The sequence below is a fragment of the Centruroides sculpturatus genome, unplaced genomic scaffold, assembly GCF_000671375.1.
Source record: "Centruroides sculpturatus isolate CEXI.00-Female unplaced genomic scaffold, Cexi_2.0 scaffold927, whole genome shotgun sequence".
Taxonomy (NCBI): Eukaryota; Metazoa; Arthropoda; class Arachnida; order Scorpiones; family Buthidae; genus Centruroides; species Centruroides sculpturatus.
The window spans coordinates 212,833-239,452 of NW_019385272.1; the positions used below are offsets into that span (position 1 = coordinate 212,833).

The following is a 26,620-nucleotide window of genomic DNA, read 5'->3' on the forward strand; positions in this document are numbered from 1 at the left end:
AACGAACTCGGAACTCGCTCCCGTGTGCCAATAAGGATGTCACCGAGGATGCAGAGAGAAAGAGGAGGAAGAATCCATCTCAAAAGACCGATGTCCTCTTTCCTTTTTTATTACGTCCACAATCTTCCAGAACTTAGAGCTGCGGGAGTAAGGCGAGTGACAGAAGCGGCAAAGATATTGGGAAGAAGATGGAAACAACTGGAATTCGATGCTAAGAAGCCGTACATAGAAAGATCAAAAACAGAATGGGAAAGATATAAAAGAGAAAAGTCGCTTCTAAATTCGTTCGTAAGATCTGAAAATGTTTGTAGATGTCATTGCACCTGTCAAACTTTCCCTTATAATTTGGAAGAAAGAACTGAGACAAATATTGAAACGATTAACAGAAAGAGAGGTGCTAAAGACGAAGCAAATTGCCAACCGGAATGCAAGAAAAGAAAGATCGAAGAACAGGAAGAGGAAAGAGAATCGTCTAACAACAACGATCCTTTCCATCCGTTGTTAACTTTAGCAATGATTACAGCAGCACTTTGCCGCCTTTAAATCAAAACAACATAGAAAGAATTTAGATAGAGTTTAGGAATACAAAATCAAAAATTTATCCACAAGCAAAATTGAACTATAACATCAGAATAACTGGATATTTTGGATAATCATAATTTAAATGAATAAAATTTATTTATTTTTCTAAAATTTAAAATACTAGTCTCTTGTGACTTTAGTCTATTACAGTAATAGAACTTATTATACTGATGAAATTAGAGATTATAGAGAGAATTTTCTGTCTAGAATCACTTTTGCTCAGTAGGAGAGCTGCGGGTAGATTACAGGCCGAGTATACATTCTACACAACTATAATTATTTTCAAATCGTTCGAGACTGCATACTATAATATCAAAAAACTTACTAATACACCTTATCTTGCAGCCGAAGTTTTCGGTCTTGTTAAAAGACATTTCTCAAGAAAAATAACAAAATGTAAATCGAACAAGTTTTTCGAATATTTTTCAACTAGCCTATAATCCATTGCAATTCATAACGTCATTGTGAACTTAGTAACGGAAGTATAAAAATCCTAAAGATTACATAAATATCTAAATACAATTAGTTACCATCACTCATAAATACATAGCTTAAGATACATAGTAACTACTTGCCACAATTATTAAGGTTTATATTAAGCTAGAGGACCATGCTGCCGATTCTCGAAAGTTTATTGCAAGGCCTTTATGCTTTGCTTTACAAATCTGCCAGGCTTCCGCGTAATGCCGGTGTTTCCGGTCTCCAACTATCTGCATTAGTTCCATTCAGCCTTGACGTCTTGCGGGTCCACTAAAACGTAGGTGGCCAATGCAGTGCCTGGTTGTTCTTTTCTTATATTTGCTTGATGTCTGATACATCTTCCTGTTGCCCCTATATACATTAATTTACTACGTCGCCTTGAGTCCGTAACCGGAATTTTATATACACCATGGAGTGTTCTTCTGTCCACTACATCCTTATCAGATCTTAATAGTTGGTAAGTGGTAAGGGTTCTTTTATAAAGGATTTTTTTGTTCTGGGCCGGCACATCACTAATCAAAAGAGACAGATATAGGTCCTGGCTGCGAGCAGAACCGCGATCCGGACATACAACGAATAGCTGTGTGGGGACATGTGACCTCATTATTTGTCAGTTTGGCAATTAGTACATCTATAGACAAGCATTTGCAACTTGGCAAATAAAGCGTGTGTAACACCGGCTTAAAAGTTCGGCTTTCATCACGGATTCCCAATATACATATGAAACATATCAGACAAGGAGATGCAAATCAGTTTGTGAAACAAGTACCTACTGTATTTAGATATGTTGAATAAGTAAATTAAAGAAGTAACAGGAGATTCGAGGAAACCTGGCATATTTCAAATCAGAACACTAGTTACGGGTTATACAGGTATTTGGTACTGTACACAGTGAAAACTCAATTATTTGAAACATATTTTAAAAAATCTTGAATTGGTATCAAATTAATAATTGCTAAGACTTACCTAATAACAGTTTTTATATCTCAATGTATTAAAAATGAAGCAAATCTTCATTTGTTTACATTCCATAAAACTCATAAACACTTAATATAGAAAAACAAATGCTTTGTGTAAATATATAAAATGTAATGGACTGAATATATACTTTTAATTGCAGAAAATGATACTTTCATTCACAATACACAGCAATACTTCATAGTTTGTTCATTCTTCCATACTCTATGACATATGTAAATGTGTTATTTTCCTTTTTTCTCTTCTTTTTTTCTTTCATAAGAAATTAAGCATTAACATGTAAAATAACAGAACATATTATTTAATCCATTCTTTATTTCACTAGAANTTTTTTTTTTTGTAAAATTTATTGAATTTATCTAAAATTGGATTTAAAAAAAAAGGAAAATAAGAAAAAACCAATTTAAAATTTTATTTCAATTGTGTCAGATTACAATAAATGTTCAAGACATAAGTTTAAAAAGTTAAGAAATAAACAACAACAAAGACTTGAGTCCTTGAAGAAAATCAATGTAATTTTACAAAATTTTCTTGTAGTTAAATAAAACATTTAGTTTTTTCATTAATAATAAAAAAAATAAATAATAATAATATATATATATCTTTAATTTAATAATTACACTTTGTTTCAAATACAGTAAACTCATAATAATTTGTATGAAAGGTAAGTTGAAAAAACTGATTAATGTACCCAAGAAATTCATATTTATTCATAAATTGATTCAATATTACTATTATTTTTTAAACAAGTTAAGGTAAACATTATATTGTTTATATTTTATAACAATTTCATCTCCCCTTTTATATTATAAAGTTTTATAAATAGATGTATTCATATACAATTGTGTTAAATATAGACATACTACAGATTATTGGGAGTTTACTATATCTTTTTGTTTTCTCCTTTCTTTTTTTTTAAAATTGATTTAAACATCAGAATAGTTTTTACTTCTTCTTCTTCTTCGAATCTCGATATTATAAATATAATAAATTAGAATCCAATCTAAAAGATATCATATAAAAATGCAGTGTTTCCTTTACATCATCTATTTACATAGAAACTTCGATTTTTATTTGCTTCTCAATTATATAAAACATCGACCTGTAACAATTTTTCGTAACTTTTTAATATAGAATTTTTTCAATAAATAAAAAATCCAATAATAACTTAATTTATTTTTCAAATTTAACAATAATTCATAATTACTTAAATACATTTTCATTAACTTAACATTGAATATTCCCGACGAAACAAACTATGAAGTATTTAAATATAATTTTTTTTTAATTCTTAAAATCAATACTGGCTAAAATGTTGATTCAAAATTATAATTATTCCCTGCAGTTACTTGTATAAAGTATGTATTTATACCATAATGGCATCATTTATAATCGAGATATAAGATGACATACTACATGCATACTTCTAATTCTTGTGTGGTCATATCAATGTAGAATAAATTCCGTCAAATTTATAAGCCATTTTAATGTATTAAAATGAAATTTGTGAATACTTGATTTAAATACATTACAATTTAAACAGTAAATATTCAAAAAACAAAATTAATTTATTTTTGAGAGAAATTGATCTCGAAGTATTCCAAACTTTTCAAAATTTAACAAATAGTTGCGTACTAATATTTTTTATGCATCTTTTCAAGAAATCAAGTTCGAGAACGTAGAAACTTTAGCTTTTATGTAGTAAAATATCTAATTTTATTTATATAATTAATTAAAAACGCCATCCGAATTATCACGAATCTATAAAATTAAGACGAGAGACTTAAATCGAAAGCCACTTTGACTTTTTCACGAATACAAGTTTATATCTTTCGAAATACATGCTTCGAATATGTTATTTGTTGAAGAATTTTAAAAATTGTAAACATTTAAGTTATATTTATTAAAATATTATTTTATACACTCCATTTACATAGCATCAAATTTAAACAAAACTTTCACTATAATATGAAAAAAAAAACAATTTTTACAGTTTCAAAGTTACAAAGAATTTTCACTTTCAATTACATTTATAAAGATCAATGGAAAATATTTTTCTATTCTTCTTTATCATTACTTTTTTTCTCTGTATCTTCAACTTTTCAAAATTACAATCTTAATTTTTCTCAACATAGAAACTTTGCAATAGAAATTTCAGTTTGTCACAAATCACATTTTAGAGTCTTGAAAGGATACAAAATGAAAATATAATAATAATAATAATAATAAAATAAATTCACCAAGTTACACAATACAATTACGGCTGTACAATATTCTGTTTTTTTTTCTCTCTTCTGTTGTTAATTATAAAAAAGGAAAATGAAAATATAATAATAATTAATTATAGTAATCTGTTCCCGACGATTTGAAGAACAACACATCAACAATGAATTTGGCAGTGATCTTGCATNGTTGAAGAATTTTAAAAATTGTAAACATTTAAGTTATATTTATTAAAATATTATTTTATACACTCCATTTACATAGCATCAAATTTAAACAAAACTTTCACTATAATATGAAAAAAAAAACAATTTTTACAGTTTCAAAGTTACAAAGAATTTTCACTTTCAATTACATTTATAAAGATCAATGGAAAATATTTTTCTATTCTTCTTTATCATTACTTTTTTTCTCTGTATCTTCAACTTTTCAAAATTACAATCTTAATTTTTCTCAACATAGAAACTTTGCAATAGAAATTTCAGTTTGTCACAAATTACATTTTAGTCTTGAAAGGATACAAAATGAAAATATAATAATAATAATAATAATAAAATAAATTGTGTTTAGTCATACGAATGAATTTATATAAAATGAAAATATAAAAATTACCGATTAATTTAACGGATATAATTTGTTTTAACAAAATATAATATTGAATTAATTACTCTTTTATTTAAAAATATTTGTGTCGAAATTAATTTTAATTGTTTTAATTTTTAATTTCACAAAATGACAAACATTCTGACGAGACGGATAAAGTGACAACTACGAAATTTTTTCCGTAATTAAAATAGGAACTTTATGTACACAATAACGAAGTGTCGAGTAGTAACGAGTTACGTCGCGAACAAATCTAAATATAAAAATTTGACACGTTTACAACAAAAAATGAATGTGCGCTCCCAAATAACATAATACAAAGATCAAGATTTATTTGTCATGAGTAAAGCTTATTACATACAAAAATTTTCATTTGTAACGACATTTAAATAGCTACGAGAAAAATGTTAATTTTTCTCAATATTTTATTACAATATTATAAATCTTATTATATAGATACTGCAGTTTGATCAATAGGACAATTTTATATAATGAAATACACATTGACTGAAAATAAATATCTTAATTTGGTATATTTCAATGCATCCGGTTACAGAACAAATTAAATAAATAGCATCTCTATTGCCAACTTATCTGTCTTATTCTTCTATAAATACATACTTTGGGCCTTTGAGTTGTAACTTCTATTTTTTTTTTTTTTTTTTTAATTACTTATGTGAATAGGAGTCGTCATCGTATGTGACTAGCGGGACTCCGGTTTGATTAATTGGCAATTCTTTTAACGCATGTTTTCATAATTTATGTAAATTTGGTGAGAAAGGAGAAATTCAACCTTTCCTATAAGGACAACTCTTAATTTTCAGAGTCGAAAGCAGTATTTTGTATATTTAGATGACGTATGCACATCAATCTCGGCAGAAAAAGTTCGGATATTTAAAAATTTTGGAAACCACAAAAATATACTGCAGATTAATTGAATAATTTTCACATACTTTAACATTGAAAAACAGGTCAAGATCTCTTGGAGTTAGAAACTGGAAAAGTTAGCTTGACTTTTTCGTAAGAAGATTGTCGTTTTACACTTCAAAACACTTATATATTTTAACATTATTTATGGAAAATTTTATATTATCTGCTAGATAATTTCATACATAAATAATTAAACATGCTTGAAATTTAAAGAAATATATAAATAATCTCTTTGAAAATTTTTATTATTATTATTATTTGCAATTTTAGTGTGTGTTGATAAGAAATTAAACATAATGCATATAAACAAAGAACGATAAATTTGACATGATTTAACAGTATTTGGCAGGAAATTACAATTTTCTCTTATTTTTTTTTATTTATACAACAATATTAAATTGTAAAATTGGAGTTACTGGATCAATTACAGGATATGTAAATAAATCAAAGTTAAATATGTCAAGAAGTTTTCATTTTGTAATCAAGTACAATAATACAAGTAATAGAGTTATACAGATTAACACAATACGAACTTCACTTTACGCAATTAACAAAAAGAAAATATCACTACAGTATTAAATATGAAGTTAAATCAGTCTTACAAACATGCAAGTGTATATAAATTTTTTTTTTTTTTAATTAAATTTCAAATGTGAGTAAAAACTAAAAGAATTCTATTACATATACAACAACTGCCATCTCTTATGACACTTGCCATTCCACAAATACATGACACTTCATTCAGAAACAAGCATAAACAACCCTAGCTTGGGAAACACTGAATTAACGGAATAAAATCACTTCTATTTTTTATTTTTTTCATTGTTAAGATTTGTTTGGAATGCTTCTTTTGAAAAATGTAGTTTTTCTTTTGTTTTAATTCTCCATTTTTAACCTTACGCTATTTTAATTCGATTATATTTCGCTTCGGAAATTAATAAATCGTGCGGCGAATGAAGCATTTCAACAACGAAAAGATCGAGCAAATATAAATTTTGACCGTATTTATACCAATTAATATAAGTCGATACACAAATCGTACAATTTTGAGAATGATACGTTCATTAAATAATAATTAATGTTTACCTTAACATGTATTTCTGCCTTAGAGTCACACTGATGCCCATATTTTATTTTATTTTTTTATGACTCTAAGACAGCGAACAAACATTATTCTAGCAGATTCTGGATTCGAGTCCTGGTTCGGTTGATTCATTTTCAGCAATAGTTGTTTAATTTGTTACTATAAATGGCTTTTGTAAATTGTTTTCCAGTTATTAATTGATATTTTATTTGGCTTTAATACTGAAATTGTAAGCATAAAATAAGCAATCTTTAACAAAAATCTTTACATAATAAAGCTTAATAAATCTCTTATCAATTCCATTTACAATTAGAAAATTAAAATAAATAATAATTATCAATTAGTTTAAAAATTTTAAATAAAAAAAAAAAGAAGAGTTTTTAAAACTTGCTGGATTATAATATTCAATTTTAAAAAGATTTATAAAAGTCCAAAAAGTGCTAGAACTCTTTTTAATTTTACATATATTACAGTTAAGAAGTACATTATTATACAAGAAATAACAAAAAAAATAATACAAAAATGCATTCTCTCATTTGAATTTTTTGTTCTACATATTAATATTTGAATGTGTGCTTCAGAAATATGTTTACGTTCCATTTAAATAAGTAAAAATCATCATTCAATCTGTGTTTTTTTCTTTTTTAACTTGAAGAACGTCAATAAAAACAATCGAAAATAATAGAAGATTAAAAAGTATCACTGCATTTTATGGTTTTTTCATGGTGTGAAGACTTACTAATATTAGGATTTGTTATATTAAGGAAAAAGGAGTTATACACACTAAAAACTAATCTTGTATCAGAGAATTTTATTGCGACACGTTGTAACAGAAAAGTGTTACAATAAACTTCGGTGATACGAATGTTAGCCTCTAGTTTGTGACTCCTTTTTCTTTGATACTACTGTCATCAAAAAGTATCAAGAATGGATCATTTGTTCATTTTTTAGAATGATTAGCTTGAATCAGAGATTTGTTACTCAATGATCATTAATTAACACTTAGGAACATTATTGAACACATTCCTGTATTATTTGGATCTTGTCAAGCAATTTTGAAAGACCATTTGGCCTTGCAGCATGTTGAATTTTTTCCAAAAACAATATATTCAAGTGGCCAAGGAAATGTTTTCTCACAGCAAAGTGTTCTTAAACACATCATTACAGGTGATGAGACATGGATCTACACTTTTGACACTGAAACAGTTGAACGATCAAACGAATGGCACTCAAAAGATGAAGCAAGAATGAAATGACCTTATCAAAATCAATCAAAAATCAAGGCCGTGTTGACTGTTTTATTCAATCATTGTGGAGTTGTGCATTAGGAATTTCTTGTGATTGGCTAAACTGACAATAAAGAATTATTTGAGCATTTTGCATCGTTTGTGAGAAGCAATTTATAGAAAACGACCTGATTTGAGCAAGAAAATTCATGAATTTTACAACACGATAATTCATCTGCTCAAAATGCTCTTGTTGTTCATGAATTTTTGGCCAAAAATTCAACAAGTACTTTAAGTTCCATATTCACCCAAAATGTCACTGTGTGACTTTTACTATTTCCTTGACTAAAATTTCTGTTTTGTGATCACCATTTTCTACATTATAATGCTAAAAATTGATAGCATTACAGGCAATTCTTAATCTACATAAGATGGTAATTTAGAAAACTATAGAATTTTGAAAGTATAAGTCACCAATAATATATCGATTATCAGTTTATTGTGTATTATAATCATCAAAACATCAATCGTATATAATTGAAAGAATGTAAAATAAACTGCATTTAATAAATTTAATTTAATTTTCCTAGTTTCTTTCTAATAATGTCACATCTGGTGTAACTTGTAACTAATGTGGTTAGCTCAAAAAAATGAACAAAAATAATAAAATACAATATGCATAACTGAAGATAAGAATACATTTCTTTTTTGAATAAATTAGGGGCATTATAATAAATTAAGAGAAAAAAATCTTTTTCATGTGAATAAATTTCTATTTGTTTCATTAGGAAAGTAGGTTTAATGTTTTTGTAATAATTTATCCAACAATATCCAGCAGAAAACAGTGTCTTATAATGCAATAAATATCTTAATCAGATCTACATTATGTAATACTTATTTCCAGAAGACAATCTAAGATGACTCTAGCTTTTCCAATGACTATTTTATTAACTCTTACATTTTATTCATGATATTCTTCAGATGGATAAAGTAACAATTAGAAAAGATATACTGAATAATCATAAAATACCCCTAATGGAATATGTATACGAAAACAATTTCAGTATTTTCAATACGTATTTGCTAGCCACCATTCATTATCACTTTTGCTTTCCTGGTGTTTTAACATATTGTAATCATGTCACATTTGACCCTCTGGGGAGTAGAAAATGAGTCACGTCATATCTCGAGTGGAGTCAGATTTAGTGAAAATTTTTTATTATTGTCATTTTCAATATTTTTAAAAGTTATCTACCCTCAAAATTAAGCTTTTTTTTATGTTTTCATAATAATTAATATAATAAAAGCTTTTTCTTAATAACATCTCGTAACAAATGGCACCGCACGTAATTTTAACTTGGTAGTAATTTGTCTTAGTGTTTCATAAACGTAAGTATTTTACACCAGAAAAGATATGCAACTTGTTGTTGGATTTTTTCTTGGTAACCGATATGAACGAGAACTTCAATTCCTTAAGTAATGATTTTCTAAAACCTATTAATAATATTTCTTTCAATATTTCACAAGATGTATGATTTATGCAGGATGACGTTCCTCTCACTATTCTAGAATGATTAAGATATTTGTATCATTCTGGAAATTGAAATGGACCAGTGAAATAGCTATTAGATCATCTCGTCATACCCGATTAGATTTTTCTTATGAACAAAAATTGCAACATTCAAGCCTAAAAAAAATGATATCTTTTACTAGAGCTATTATAAATATGTTATGTAATTACTTCGACGAGAGAGAAGCAAACGTTTTAAGAGCTCTTGAGACACTTCTTTATAATAAACAGAATTTATTATTCGATAACTGTGAGAAAACTAAAATTATTTTAGTTTAGCATAAACTTTAATTATATCATAATTTAATAGCATTATTATTATTATTATTATTATTCTTTAAATTTGATTTCCTAAGAAATTAATTGATCTACTTTCAAAAATATTTGTGAATCAAAAATAGCAATGAAATACTTTTAATTACAAAATGTTTATCAGGTAATGGATTTATTCAAATTTATACATTCATATAAACCATTAAAAAATATTAAATATTAATTTCAACATTTTTCCAACTCTGCGATTCAAATAATTTTTTATTATTATTATTTTATCAATGTAAGAATTTATCATGCAATTAAAATGTAATATGAATAATTTTAGTTTTTATTTGTTAAGCAACCTAATAAATTATATATGTTTAAAATGATTAGATTTCCATATTTATAGATTATATGTGACCTACGTATCATATAAGCAGGAATTCGAGTTTTTAGACAGTTTTATTATCCTTTTTATTACTTTTTTTGTATAATCTTTTATGTTCGTTTTATATTAATTACTTCTTGGCTTTTATATGTTAATTTATGTGCTTTTATTTTAATACATATAAATAAAAATTTAATTAGAAAACAAAGCATACTTGATATGACATCAATATTCATAAACTATCAATGAAAACTTAAATGTAACTTTAATAAACACAAAATACCGATATTATTATATTTTTCTTCTGTTCATCAAAGACTTGCTCAAAATGATTTTTAGAACAAAAAAAGCAGGATTCTGCTTCTTTTGTTCTAGAGATTATTATGAGCAAATCTTCCGTTAACAAACAAAGAAAATTATATCATGATCTCCCTAGGTATGAAGAAAATTCTATGGAAATAATAAAGATAAGTCATCTCAATCAGAAATTGAATGATAATTTGAAAAATGTTTCTGTAAAAGCTCAGAATTATTGGGCCAGAATTTGAAAAAATTGTAGTCCTGTAAATTCCCACTGTTTGTCCCTCCTTAATCTCAAGAATGGAGTCAGATAGATGAAATTCAAGACCAGATATGGAAAGTTTACGGGCAGGAGGCCCAGATTATACCTAATCCGTGACTATCTCACTCCTCAATCTTACTAAACTTTTTATAAAGATTTTATTTCCAATAAAATGTAATGGTATCTTTTCTATATCTCTTTCTGCCAATTTTTTAAATCACATCTTTCTGTTGGCTTTTATTCTAATCTGAAAGATTTTGATGTTTTTCTTAATTAGCAAATAAAATACCATTTTATATATTTCTTGATGATTTGTAAATATTAAGAGTTTGTAGACTGAATTTCTAAACAGATTATGTTCATTGATGATCATTGCACATATGTATACCACATTAATGATTCTTGTATCTTGCTGAAAACACGATCTTAAAATTTCATATAAAAATGTTTTTTAAAACCTAACAAATTAAGCCATTCTTCTGTATCACTAAACACGAAAAGATAATTTAGTTTGCTATTCTCAAATTTTATTCTTTCAAATGTACTTTAAAGTTTAAATCTTTATTAGTGAAATTTACTGTTTATATTCCTAAAGACAAGTTACAAAACTTAAGTGTTAGAGTTGTAGAGTGAATGCTTATTTATTAGAAGCTCCAATAAAGCAAATTAGAATTGATTGTTTAAATTTTAATGTTTTCTTTACAGGTTTTTTTTGTTTTTCAATAAAAATACTACAATTTTAATTATGCTACTAACAGCAAAGTTAATATAAAAATTACAGATTAAAAAATGATTACCAAAAAAAAACTTTAGAACTGAACAATATAAACCTTAAATAAACTTAATGAAATTTTTCAATTAATATTGCACATGTTTAGATTTTGTTTTTGTTATGTATACTTTATTCATAATAAATAACAAAATTTCAATTTAATTCCTACATTTCTCATCAAGATTAATATATATTCATTGCTCTTTTTTTTTATTCTATATTATTTTTGAAAGTATATATTTCCAGCAAGCTTTAATCAACTTTCTTAATGTTATATTAAAAAATTTACTAGTTAATTAGAATAATTTTACATTGTTGAAAGAATAAACAAATATTAATATATGTTACGATATTCTTAAAATTTACCTGGAAGGTTGCGTTTTTGGTTTTGGAATTTTTGCTAGTAAGGCTGGAATTTCTTTTTTCTCATCAAAGTTTTTCCATAAATCATAGAGGGATAAAATTTGGCGAGTTATTTCTAAAATCTAAGTTGAAAAATTATATTATAGATCTGTTATATTACAGAAAAAAATTTTTTTAAGCTATCATATGTATGATTACAAAACAAAAGGATTTATTCTTGAGATATGTATAATTTATATAAATATAAACGTAAACTTCATATTAACTCTTTAAAATTTAAGGATCTAAAAATATTAAAATCAATTTCATATAATAGTAAACAATAGTCTGCAAAAGATATAAAATGTTAAGAAATTAACATAAAAATTATGCATATTTTTAATAATTGATGTTATATTCATAAAATGATTTTGTATTAAAAGTCTCTTAAGAGATGGCACTTAATTCCTACCTCTAGTACCAAATTATTCAGAATTTGATTATTAATTGTAGCAGTAATGTAGCCTGATTCGATAGGGCAATTGTTTGGCTTACAATTAAACACTGGGTGCTTTGAGATGTTTGTATATGTATATTGAGTGATTTATGCATGTCATTAAAACGTCTGTTAAAAATATAAATTTATGACAGAATCCAAACTTTATTTTAATTAAACATAATAATACAGTGTAAGTAATGAAGTGCTTCTTCTACTTTTTAAAATATTTCATCTCAAAGCTTACACAGTTTCTTTTAGAACATAACATTTTTTGTCCATTACTCAAGAGCCAACTGCTGATTAACATATAAAAATTTGGTGAATTTAAAAATAAGTTCCCAAACTGGTGTTTCTAAACTGATTGCATCAACTCACATCACAACAGATCTTTATATGTAAGCTAATTACTACTGAAACCTTGAGTTTTCACACCATCTGTATTTGTCAAGTGTAGAAGAATATCATAAAAAAAAAAAATATCTAGCTGCTTATATTACTTATAAACTGGCTGGCAATAACAAAATGAAAGAAAAACTTGATCAAAGGTACTAATTGCCAGTTTTCATTGCTTTTGCTATATTTTCCCAATAGAATTATTTAAATATTTTATTACAATATTCTTTTAGTTTTCAGTTATAAAAGGATTTGTTTTACTTAATATTATTGGCATATCCTCCCTACCTGTCATGTTTTCAAAGGTTCCCCTCAATGAATTTTGTAATTCATTGTTAGATTAATAACACACCTCATTGGTTACTGTAATGGCATTTGTCTTCAAACGTTCCTATGCAATTGGCTGTTGAATTGGAATATTCTTTCAAAACAGCAAAAATAACCTCTGGCAATACAACCCATCATGTGAATTCACTATTTCACTTGTTGTTATGTTCTGCTAGGCAAATACATACAATGTAAACCAACTTTCAATCCTGTCTGCAGCTACGCTGCCACTGGAACTGCCATCACAACCATAATTAAAAAATAATAAAGATTATCATGGATAAAATTAAAAATTATTAAGACAGTTCTAACTTGACTGAAGTATATCTAAAGGAAGGATTTAAATTTTTGGCTCCAGCAGAAGCCTACAGATAAAGTCTAATGCAAGTTTGCAAATGAGGGAATTAATGAAAATTTCACTAAGCTTAATCTCATAAATTTTGATATTGACATCTATATAAATAAGTGATCAAAATTGTGAATTTTTTAAATTTTAATATAATTCAAATGAAATAGATATAAGTTTAAAATTATACGAAAATCAATTTAAAAAAAAATTTATTTTATGAAATTTATATAAAATTATACGTACTTTTTCCATATCTACATTTAACTCAGAAAACCACTGTTTACAATCTTTCTGAAGAATAACACATGCCATATGTAAACATGCTATAAAAATAAATTTAAAATTTAATTTTATAAATATAATTATATACAAATATACCACTTAGATTTAATGTTAATAATAACTTTAAGATTATAATTAAAATTAGCATTTTACAATGCTATTCACGTTTTTATTGATCTATTTATTTAACATTTGATAGAGCTTTTTTACTGCTCAATCTCACAATCAATATTTTTTTTTTTAAATTTTCATATAAACAAAAACTAAAATAACTTAATATTTTCCAAATTAATGAAACTAAATTAATTTGGGTTATGAAAATCAGTTTAACTTTATGAGACTTTCTGCACTTACTGTATGTTATTACTGGGTATTTTCTAAAAAAAAATTAAACTGTATTCTGCAGTATAAAAAAACTAAAACTGTGATAAAAGGATTCAAAACTGGTCTAAATCGAAAATGAAAAATTATTGTAGAGATAATCAATGTAAATTTACTGGAATCTAAAACTCAAATGACATGTAGCTTGTGACTGGCTTACAACTGGCAATTAGTCCATAGACTTTACGCAGAAAACTTTTGACCCTGATTTTCGAAAATCCAGCTCTGTCATGACATTGGCCTTACCAGGTTGTACATATTTGCAAAAATGATGTTTAGTGGTTGTGTAGTTGCTTTTAACTTTGATCACAGACAAAACATTTTCTGACTGCAGAGCTTCACCCAATTAATTTTACTAGTGAATTACGGTGTTATCTTGCACTTTAAATGACTCTAACTTCGAATGCAAAATTTGACAAAAAAATTTGCCTTTAGAGTTAGAACTGTGTGCATATTGAAAAAAATGTGCACAAAGCATAAGTGCAATCTGTCGTGTGTGTCCAAGCCATCTCTCACTCTCACATTATACTAGTATGTTTTCATTGCTTTTTCGCTTTCTTTCTGGTATGTTTTGTTATATATACTGTATTGTGTGTTAAGCTTAGTTCACACTGAGCATGATTCGCTGGCGAAAGTGAAAGCACAGAAGCATGTCGCGACGTGAATCTCCCCGCCCAATTCTTACACGATGACACACATTTCGTGTGTTTTCCGTGAGCAGTTCTGTTCAAACAGTTGGAGTAGGGATATTGTAGGCTACTGCTAGCAAAACAATGCCAAATATGTAATCACTTTCGGTAATCTGGACACTTTTGGTAATCCGACACCGCTTTGGTCCCATACCTGTCGGATTATCAAGGAACAGCTGTACTTTAAAAAATTTTATTTATGTTTATACAAACAAATTATCTCATATAGTTAATGTGTAAAAGAAAAATTTAAATATTAATGGAATAATAATATAACATAAAATAACTTTAATTCATTGAACATGCATTATGACTGTACAGAATTAACTTTATGTACTGTGTATCATACATTACAATTTGGAGTGCTGTATATATTTAAAATATTTTAGATATAATAATTTCTAGTTTAGCCATTAAATCATAACTTAAAATATGATTTGAAAATAAACAACAAAGATGAATGGAAAAATTACCTAGAGCTATCTGATGAGGAGGATACATTAAACATACATCAGTTCTCAAACTGTCATTTACTACTTTCCTATAAGAAAAGAAAACAAATCAGAACTATGCAAACTTATTTCATTATGTAATAAAATAATAATAAAAGTAATGAAATAAGAAATAATGCTTTAATAAAGAAAATTACAAATAAAATCTAAAAATAACAAGTATTTAGATGCATGAAAGTTATTGTTTTAACAATAACTTAATATATATAAAATCAATATATAAAATCATCGTCAGGAATACCTATGACTATTGAATAGAAGGACATAATCCAAGACTTATTGCTATAGATTATATAAAAAAAAATATGAAACATGTTAATTATGAATCATATGAGAAACTTAAGTTATAAAGTAATCATAGGATAAAAATACATCCCAATAGCATTTTAGTTTATTAACAAAATCTTTTTTACACACACTTCATGCCAAATTACAAAAATAATACATTATACAAACTATCTTTTAGTGTTACCAGCTTTTTATAAACATAAAATATATATGCAAGTACTTTTGATCATGTATTATTGTCTTTGTCAGCAAGACTGTTTTTTGTCTATAATATAATATAAAAAAAAACAATTCTTTTAAAATAAGAGGATATAAATATAAAAATTCTTTCTCCATATGCATGAAAAATAAATTTTTAGCTAATTTTATGTCATATTTGTAGCAATTTGTGTAGACAATCATAAAGAATAGCAATTTTTTGTTCCTTTGCATTTAATCAAAACAAATTTTTTAGTGATTTTTAAATGCAGAAGAACAAAAATTTGGATTCTTTACAATTCTCTACACAAATTGCTAAAAAATGAGATATAATATTTGCAAAAAATTTGTTTTTCATGTGTATAGAGAAAGGATTTTTATATTTATGTTCTCTTATTTTAAAAGGATTTTTGTTTGATATTCTTTCTATTAATAATTAATACAAAAAATTCTTCTTACTTGAAAAAGTTAATAATATATTCTCAAAAATTCTTGTGTGTATATTTTGTTTATAAAAAAGCTGTTAAGACAGTTTGTTTAATATGATAAATTGGTTTATCTTGTAATAATTTATGTTTCTTGTACAATTCATAATTAATATGTTTCCTAGTCATATTTTTTCTTGTAATCATAGCACTTTTGGTTTATATCTAGTTTCTCATCTTGATTACAATAGCATTTTATTCCAACATCTGAAGTGTTCTAGATCAGCAGTCACCAACTGTTCTGACTTCATGGACCACTAAACTCACAATTTTGAATCCTGCAGACCACTATCATGAATTTTTTTTTAAACGATACAAACATCTATAGAATAATGATCATAAAAGTTCCGTTTTACTTCATTAATATAAAATTCACTTGTTTAATTATAATAAATTAGTATAAAGTTTATTGATGCTTGTTTGAAATAAGTTTATGGATTCTTGGCTCTTTTCCACTTACGATGACAATCACACTCACAACATTATTTATTGATATTATTATTTACTAATAACAGTCATTTTTTGTTTGGTTTTAGTCTCAAATAAAAAACCCCCAATGAGTGAGAAGAAGCAACCAAGCACTTTGCATTTCTTTCATAATACTTTGTGTAATCTTGAGTTGATCAATGTTCAAATTTCTCTAAGGACCACCAAAATTTTCTTGCAGACCATCAGTAGTCTACAGTCCACTGGTTAGAAACTGCTGTTCTGGATCAGCAGAAAACTAACTATAAATTTTCTTAGACGTAAACTGCTTAAACATGGGTGACAAGCATGATTTGTTGTAACTTTATTTAAACAATTGCAATAATAAAACTAAATAAAAATTGTTTATATTAATTACAAGTTTAAAATATTATTTTGTTAATAATTCTCGACGGTCTAAGAAATTTTTACGAACTAGCAAGAAATTTCCGCAGACTGGCACCAGGACCAAGGTTGAAGAACACTGTTTTAGATGATGAATTATGATAATATGAGTGCATTTGAGTGCTTCTCATTTCTCCTCTATTAAAGCATTATTTTTCATTTCATTTCCTTTGTGCAGTTGTGTTAGTTTAATACAAATTATAAAAGTAATGACATTTGAAAATCTTATAATCAAATTATATTTAAGTACACAACATTTTACAAATCATAAATAATCTCAAATTTAATATTTCTAATATAGAGTACTCTTACCAAGCCATTGGTAATAAAATCTCTTCTTGTCCAATATCTTGTATATAATGNCACCCAATTCTTACACGATGACACACATTTCGTGTGTTTTCCGTGAGCAGTTCTGTTCAAACAGTTGGAGTAGGGATATTGTAGGCTACTGCTAGCAAAACAATGCCAAATATGTAATCACTTTCGGTAATCTGGACACTTTTGGTAATCCGACACCGCTTTGGTCCCATACCTGTCGGATTATCAAGGAACAGCTGTACTTTAAAAAATTTTATTTATGTTTATACAAACAAATTATCTCATATAGTTAATGTGTAAAAGAAAAATTTAAATATTAATGGAATAATAATATAACATAAAATAACTTTAATTCATTGAACATGCATTATGACTGTACAGAATTAACTTTATGTACTGTGTATCATACATTACAATTTGGAGTGCTGTATATATTTAAAATATTTTAGATATAATAATTTCTAGTTTAGCCATTAAATCATAACTTAAAATATGATTTGAAAATAAACAACAAAGATGAATGGAAAAATTACCTAGAGCTATCTGATGAGGAGGATACATTAAACATACATCAGTTCTCAAACTGTCATTTACTACTTTCCTATAAGAAAAGAAAACAAATCAGAACTATGCAAACTTATTTCATTATGTAATAAAATAATAATAAAAGTAATGAAATAAGAAATAATGCTTTAATAAAGAAAATTACAAATAAAATCTAAAAATAACAAGTATTTAGATGCATGAAAGTTATTGTTTTAACAATAACTTAATATATATAAAATCAATATATAAAATCATCGTCAGGAATACCTATGACTATTGAATAGAAGGACATAATCCAAGACTTATTGCTATAGATTATATAAAAAAAAATATGAAACATGTTAATTATGAATCATATGAGAAACTTAAGTTATAAAGTAATCATAGGATAAAAATACATCCCAATAGCATTTTAGTTTATTAACAAAATCTTTTTTACACACACTTCATGCCAAATTACAAAAATAATACATTATACAAACTATCTTTTAGTGTTACCAGCTTTTTATAAACATAAAATATATATGCAAGTACTTTTGATCATGTATTATTGTCTTTGTCAGCAAGACTGTTTTTTGTCTATAGTATAATATAAAAAAAAAACAATTCTTTTAAAATAAGAGGATATAAATATAAAAATTCTTTCTCCATATGCATGAAAAATAAATTTTTAGCTAATTTTATGTCATATTTGTAGCAATTTGTGTAGACAATCATAAAGAATAGCAATTTTTTGTTCCTTTGCATTTAATCAAAACAAATTTTTTAGTGATTTTTAAATGCAGAAGAACAAAAATTTGGATTCTTTACAATTCTCTACACAAATTGCTAAAAAATGAGATATAATATTTGCAAAAAATTTGTTTTTCATGTGTATAGAGAAAGGATTTTTATATTTATGTTCTCTTATTTTAAAAGGATTTTTGTTTGATATTCTTTCTATTAATAATTAATACAAAAAATTCTTCTTACTTGAAAAAGTTAATAATATATTCTCAAAAATTCTTGTGTGTATATTTTGTTTATAAAAAAGCTGTTAAGACAGTTTGTTTAATATGATAAATTGGTTTATCTTGTAATAATTTATGTTTCTTGTACAATTCATAATTAATATGTTTCCTAGTCATATTTTTTCTTGTAATCATAGCACTTTTGGTTTATATCTAGTTTCTCATCTTGATTACAATAGCATTTTATTCCAACATCTGAAGTGTTCTAGATCAGCAGTCACCAACTGTTCTGACTTCATGGACCACTAAACTCATGTTATTACTGGGTATTGTCTAAAAAAAAATTAAACTGTATTCTGCAGTATAAAAAAACTAAAACTGTGAAAAAAGGATTCAAAACTGGTCTAAATCGAAAATGAAAAATTATTGTAGAGATAATCAATGTAAATTTACTGGAATCTAAAACTCAAATGACATGTAGCTTGTGACTGGCTTACAACTGGCAATTAGTCCATAGACTTTACGCAGAAAACTTTTGACCCTGATTTTCGAAAATCCAGCTCTGTCATGACATTGGCCTTACCAGGTTGTACATATTTGCAAAAATGATGTTTAGTGGTTGTGTAGTTGCTTTTAACTTTGATCACAGACAAAACATTTTCTGACTGCAGAGCTTCACCCAATTAATTTTACTAGTGAATTACGGTGTTATCTTGCACTTTAAATGACTCTAACTTCGAATGCAAAATTTGACAAAAAAATTTGCCTTTAGAGTTAGAACTGTGTGCATATTGAAAAAAAAAATGTGCTCAAAGCATAAGTGCAATCTGTCGTGTGTGTCCAAGCCATCTCTCACTCTCACATTATACTAGTATGTTTTCATTGCTTTTTCGCTTTCTTTCTGGTATGTTTTGTTATATATACTGTATTGTGTGTTAAGCTTAGTTCACACTGAGCATGATTCGCTGGCGAAAGTGAAAGCACAGAAGCATGTCGCGACGTGAATCTCCCCGCCCAATTCTTACACGATGACACACATTTCGTGTGTTTTCTGTGAGCAGTTCTGTTCAAACAGTTGGAGTAGTACAACCCATCATGTGAATTCACTATTTCACTTGTTGTTATGTTCTGCTAGGCAAATACATACAATGTAAACCAACTTTCAATCCTGTCTGCAGCTACGCTGCCACTGGGAACTGCCATCACAACCATAATTAAAAAATAATAAAGATTATCATGGATAAAATTAAAAATTATTAACAAGGAGAGCCTACGGCTTTGGGGTAACGGATTTTGACAATCTTTGGTGCAGAAGTAGTACACCATGTGAGTGTACTACCTGTAAAATACTAAAGTGCAATGCTCAAATATAATCAAGAAAATCGAACTTAAAGTTTTTTAGCACTTTATATATAAATTATNATGAATAATTTTAGTTTTTATTTGTTAAGCAACCTAATAAATTATATATGTTTAAAATGATTAGATTTCCATATTTATAGATTATATGTGACCTACGTATCATATAAGCAGGAATTCGAGTTTTTAGACAGTTTTATTATCCTTTTTATTACTTTTTTTGTATAATCTTTTATGTTCGTTTTATATTAATTACTTCTTGGCTTTTATATGTTAATTTATGTGCTTTTATTTTAATACATATAAATAAAAATTTAATTAGAAAACAAAGCATACTTGATATGACATCAATATTCATAAACTATCAATGAAAACTTAAATGTAACTTTAATAAACACAAAATACCGATATTATTATATTTTTCTTCTGTTCATCAAAGACTTGCTCAAAATGATTTTTAGAACAAAAAAAGCAGGATTCTGCTTCTTTTGTTCTAGAGATTATTATGAGCAAATCTTCCGTTAACAAACAAAGAAAATTATATCATGATCTCCCTAGGTATGAAGAAAATTCTATGGAAATAATAAAGATAAGTCATCTCAATCAGAAATTGAATGATAATTTGAAAAATGTTTCTGTAAAAGCTCAGAATTATTGGGCCAGAATTTGAAAAAATTGTAGTCCTGTAAATTCCCACTGTTTGTCCCTCCTTAATCTCAAGAATGGAGTCAGATAGATGAAATTCAAGACCAGATATGGAAAGTTTACGGGCAGGAGGCCCAGATTATACCTAATCCGTGACTATCTCACTCCTCAATCTTACTAAACTTTTTATAAAGATTTTATTTCCAATAAAATGTAATGGTATCTTTTCTATATCTCTTTCTGCCAATTTTTTAAATCACATCTTTCTGTTGGCTTTTATTCTAATCTGAAAGATTTTGATGTTTTTCTTAATTAGCAAATAAAATACCATTTTATATATTTCTTGATGATTTGTAAATATTAAGAGTTTGTAGACTGAATTTCTAAACAGATTATGTTCATTGATGATCATTGCACATACGTATACCACATTAATGATTCTTGTATCTTGCTGAAAACACGATCTTAAAATTTCATATAAAAATGTTTTTTAAAACCTAACAAATTAAGCCATTCTTCTGTATCACTAAACACGAAAAGATAATTTAGTTTGCTATTCTCAAATTTTATTCTTTCAAATGTACTTTAAAGTTTAAATCTTTATTAGTGAAATTTACTGTTTATATTCCTAAAGACAAGTTACAAAACTTAAGTGTTAGAGTTGTAGAGTGAATGCTTATTTATTAGAAGCTCCAATAAAGCAAATTAGAATTGATTGTTTAAATTTTAATGTTTTCTTTACAGGTTTTTTTTGTTTTTCAATAAATTTATTTCATTTGTAAAAAATAAAGAAATAATTTTTAACGATACAAACATCTATAGAATAATGATCACAAACGGTCCATTCTATTTTACTTCATTAATATAAAATTCACTTGTTTAATTATAATAAATTAGTATAAAGTTTATTGATGCTTGTTTGAAATAAGTTTATGGATTCTTGGCTCTTTTCCACTTACGATGACAATCACACTCACAACATTATTTATTGATATTATTATTTACTAATAACAGTCATTTTTTGTTTGGTTTTAGTCTCAAATAAAAAACCCCCAATGAGTGAGAAGAAGCAACCAAGCACTTTGCATTTCTTTCATAATACTTTGTGTAATCTTGAGTTGATCAATGTTCAAATTTCTCTAAGGACCACCAAAATTTTCTTGCAGACCATCAGTAGTCTACAGTCCACTGGTTAGAAACTGCTGTTCTGGATCAGCAGAAAACTAACTATAAATTTTCTTAGACGTAAACTGCTTAAACATGGGTGACAAGCATGATTTGTTGTAACTTTATTTAAACAATTGCAATAATAAAACTAAATAAAAATTGTTTATATTAATTACAAGTTTAAAATATTATTTTGTTAATAATTCTCGACGGTCTAAGAAATTTTTACGAACTAGCAAGAAATTTCCGCAGACTGGCACCAGGACCAAGGTTGAAGAACACTGTTTTAGATGATGAATTATGATAATATGAGTGCATTTGAGTGCTTCTCATTTCTCCTCTATTAAAGCATTATTTTTCATTTCATTTCCTTTGTGCAGTTGTGTTAGTTTAATACAAATTATAAAAGTAATGACATTTGAAAATCTTATAATCAAATTATATTTAAGTACACAACATTTTACAAATCATAAATAATCTCAAATTTAATATTTCTAATATAGAGTACTCTTACCAAGCCATTGGTAATAAAATCTNATTTTCATTCTACATCTTATCGTCTTTCTTTTTCGCTTAGTCTAAAGAATACAATTGTATTGGCTTCATAATACCATTTTTATTCTCTGGATGTTATATTACAGTATATACCCGACTGTCAACCTGAAAAGAAACTTTGATGCAATAATCATTTCTAAAACTGTATAAAGACTGTCTTCATTAAATTAAATACACAAACAATTTTCTTTTTTTTAAAAAAAAATGTACAGTTATAATTACATTACTGGTACAATTACAAGTAAAATAATTTTTTATTCTTATGTAGGTTTCCCTGTTAGTTTTGGACTTATCACAAACATGGTGTGATGAGTCCAAAACTAATAGCCAAAGATATGTAGCTATATAAGAATATAAAGAAAAAAGGACAGAAGCTATAATAATAAATGTGGTGAACTCATTTATACTTCAAATTCACCGTTGGTAATGCCACAACACGTAAGTGCAATTACGTTATACAGTAAAGTGTAGGCGTGAAGTGTACATTACTTTTATAAAACTGCATCTGGTCATATAATGAAGACATTTTAACCTGCACTAATAGTTGAGTACTTATTTTAGCATTATTAATATTTTTCTTTTTAATTAATTAATACTTTGTTCTATATATCTTTGTATTTGAAAATTATAACTTTTGAAACAGCATCTAATCACATATCGAATAATTTGTAAACTGCGTTATTGAACATACAGAATGTTCCATTTTAAAATATTTTTTGTAACTTGTTTAATGTAAAAATGGCTCTCTTGCCAGATGCGGTACTCCTTAAAGTGGCTGAAAATGTTTGTGCTTCCATTAAACTTTAATGTGCTGGAATGGTGTGCAGTGTTATTAATCAATTGTTCCAGCTTTTAAGTGGGTCTAAATTCCATTCTTAGTTACGTTACCATAAAATAAACAAATTATATATTGATAACATTAAACATAATTAAAGTATGCTGTGTATCATACATTACAATTTGGAGTGCTGTATATATTTAAAATATTTTAGATATAATAATTTCTAGTTTAGCCATTAAATCATAACTTAAAATATGATTTGAAAATAAACAACAAAGATGAATGGAAAAATTACCTAGAGCTATCTGATGAGGAGGATACATTAAACATACATCAGTTCTCAAACTGTCATTTACTACTTTCCTATAAGAAAAGAAAACAAATCAGAACTATGCAAACTTATTTCATTATGTAATAAAATAATAATAAAAGTAATGAAATAAGAAATAATGCTTTAATAAAGAAAATTACAAATAAAATCTAAAAATAACAAGTATTTAGATGCATGAAAGTTATTGTTTTAACAATAACTTAATATATATAAAATCAATATATAAAATCATCGTCAGGAATACCTATGACTATTGAATAGAAGGACATAATCCAAGACTTATTGCTATAGATTATATAAAAAAAAATATGAAACATGTTAATTATGAATCATATGAGAAACTTAAGTTATAAAGTAATCATAGGATAAAAATACATCCCAATAGCATTTTAGTTTATTAACAAAATCTTTTTTACACACACTTCATGCCAAATTACAAAAATAATACATTATACAAACTATCTTTTAGTGTTACCAGCTTTTTATAAACATAAAATATATATGCAAGTACTTTTGATCATGTATTATTGTCTTTGTCAGCAAGACTGTTTTTTGTCTATAATATAATATAAAAAAAAACAATTCTTTTAAAATAAGAGGATATAAATATAAAAATTCTTTCTCCATATGCATGAAAAATAAATTTTTAGCTAATTTTATGTCATATTTGTAGCAATTTGTGTAGACAATCATAAAGAATAGCAATTTTTTGTTCCTTTGCATTTAATCAAAACAAATTTTTTAGTGATTTTTAAATGCAGAAGAACAAAAATTTGGATTCTTTACAATTCTCTACACAAATTGCTAAAAAATGAGATATAATATTTGCAAAAAATTTGTTTTTCATGTGTATAGAGAAAGGATTTTTATATNAGAAAAAAAAAATGCTTAGTCAATCCATAAAAAGTGCTCAAGCAGTTGCGATCCATCCTGGCGTATATTTAACGTCATGTCACACCAGCTAAATCATCCATCATCTCCTACATGTTGTATCAGTTGCAGATAGCAGTTGAATGAATGCAGGCCATGGTAATGTAAAATCTGATATCTTTATGAATGTTGAAGTCCCCATTGCCTCTCTGCTTAATGTATGCATTTATGTGCAGATGTATGTCAAAATTCTCCAATGTTATGAAGATGAGAGAAATCTGAAAAGTAATCCCTGACACAGCAGCAAATTTGCATCAATCAGTATATTATGTTTAGAATCATCATATGTATAAGTATTGGTGCAGCTGGAAAGTACTGATGCTGCTTCTCATGTATTTTATGTCTTTTTCTCATAATCACTTCATAGTAGTGTTCGTGATTATAAGGTATTGTCACAATGTTCTACTAATCAGCAGACTGCATGACATTGGTTCTTTTGTAAGAACATAGCCACCTATGTTGCTCCATAATTTGTGAAGATCACATTTTACTTTTCTGACTGTTATATATACATAACAAGGGAAAGTAATGGAACTGTGTCAGAGTTTTTTGCAAATCTTCACTTTTTGAGACACCCGAATCCAAAAGAGTTAAAAAAAGGGGGCAAAAAAATTCCATGGATGTGTGTGTATTGCATCAATTTCACTTAATAATTCAGTGTGGGGTGAAGATAAAGAAACGAAATTTGGCAAAGTAGCTTGTATATAAGGGCTAATGATGCTACTAAATTTTAGTTGTGAAAGGTCAAGGGGATAGAGAGAAAGAGGGTGGTAAGGTGTCATATCTTGCGAGGAGTCGGACTTGATGAAGATTTTATTTGTTGTTAGCATTCACAGCATTTTATAACACTCATAACCTCAAAATTAAGTCTTTTGATATTTTATAATAATTAAAAATATATAAAATTTTAAAAATAAAATCTCATAAAAAGTTGGGAAGTTATGTAATTCATTCCTAGATTTTTTTAATTTGCATGCTTGGAAAATTTAAGTACTGCTTTTGAACTACTGCATATCCTATTCTTTCAATGAATAAACTTATCTTACTTTAAACAGCACAGTAAAACCTAGTGCACCATCTGCATACCCTCATACAATGCTGGAAAGCTCTGTTTTGTGCACTGATAAATGTTAAGGTGAACATCCTGTATATATTAATTAAATGACTATAATAATGTTTTAAAAATTTTATAAAGAAAAAGTAAATTATAAGACTAAATAAAAATGCTATTATTTGAAACAATGCAGAGAAAACTAATAAAATCAACTTAAAAATAAGCACGTGCTGCTTCAAATTAATCATTCAATGGATGTCATAACATTCTATGAGGCAGTGAGTTGAACTTTGATCCGATACAGTTTAAAATACAGTACTTTATTTTAATTTCAAATTTTCTGGTAATATAATGCAACATTGCCTTTCGAATTACTGTTTCATTCTTCTGTGAAAAGTCCGTTTCTATTCAAATATTTCATGTCAGTGCTCAGTCTGGACAATGTAGCTTTATTATATTAGAATTTCAATATTATCAAATCTAATTGTTTATTATTATCCAGATAAATTCAAATTTTTCTCATTCTTTTAACAGAGAATCAATTTCTCTGGTTATTTTACTTGTTAATTTTTTTATTTAACTTTAACCTTGTTTTGTTAACATTTTATAATTTTTCAAACTATTTGATACTTTTATACACGATAATTAATTACTTTAATTAAATAAAAATTATTTATAAAGTGCCACATTTCAAGGAAAAAATATATATA

General features: G+C 26.6%; 1 protein-coding gene across 1 annotated transcript in view; it reads right to left on the reverse strand.

The window, feature by feature from the left end:
* LOC111637000 (cyclin-C-like) overlaps positions 1–26,620 on the reverse strand; it is a 42,213-nt gene that overhangs the window by 3,820 nt on the left and 11,773 nt on the right. The window contains exons 6-10 of the mRNA XM_023382403.1: positions 18,190–18,193; positions 17,584–17,643; positions 15,392–15,459; positions 13,810–13,889; positions 12,023–12,141 (exon numbers count right to left, since the gene is read on the reverse strand). Of these exons, the coding sequence (XP_023238171.1) occupies positions 12,023–12,141; positions 13,810–13,889; positions 15,392–15,459; positions 17,584–17,643; positions 18,190–18,193 (331 nt within the window). The remainder of the gene's footprint in view (positions 1–12,022; positions 12,142–13,809; positions 13,890–15,391; positions 15,460–17,583; positions 17,644–18,189; positions 18,194–26,620) is intronic.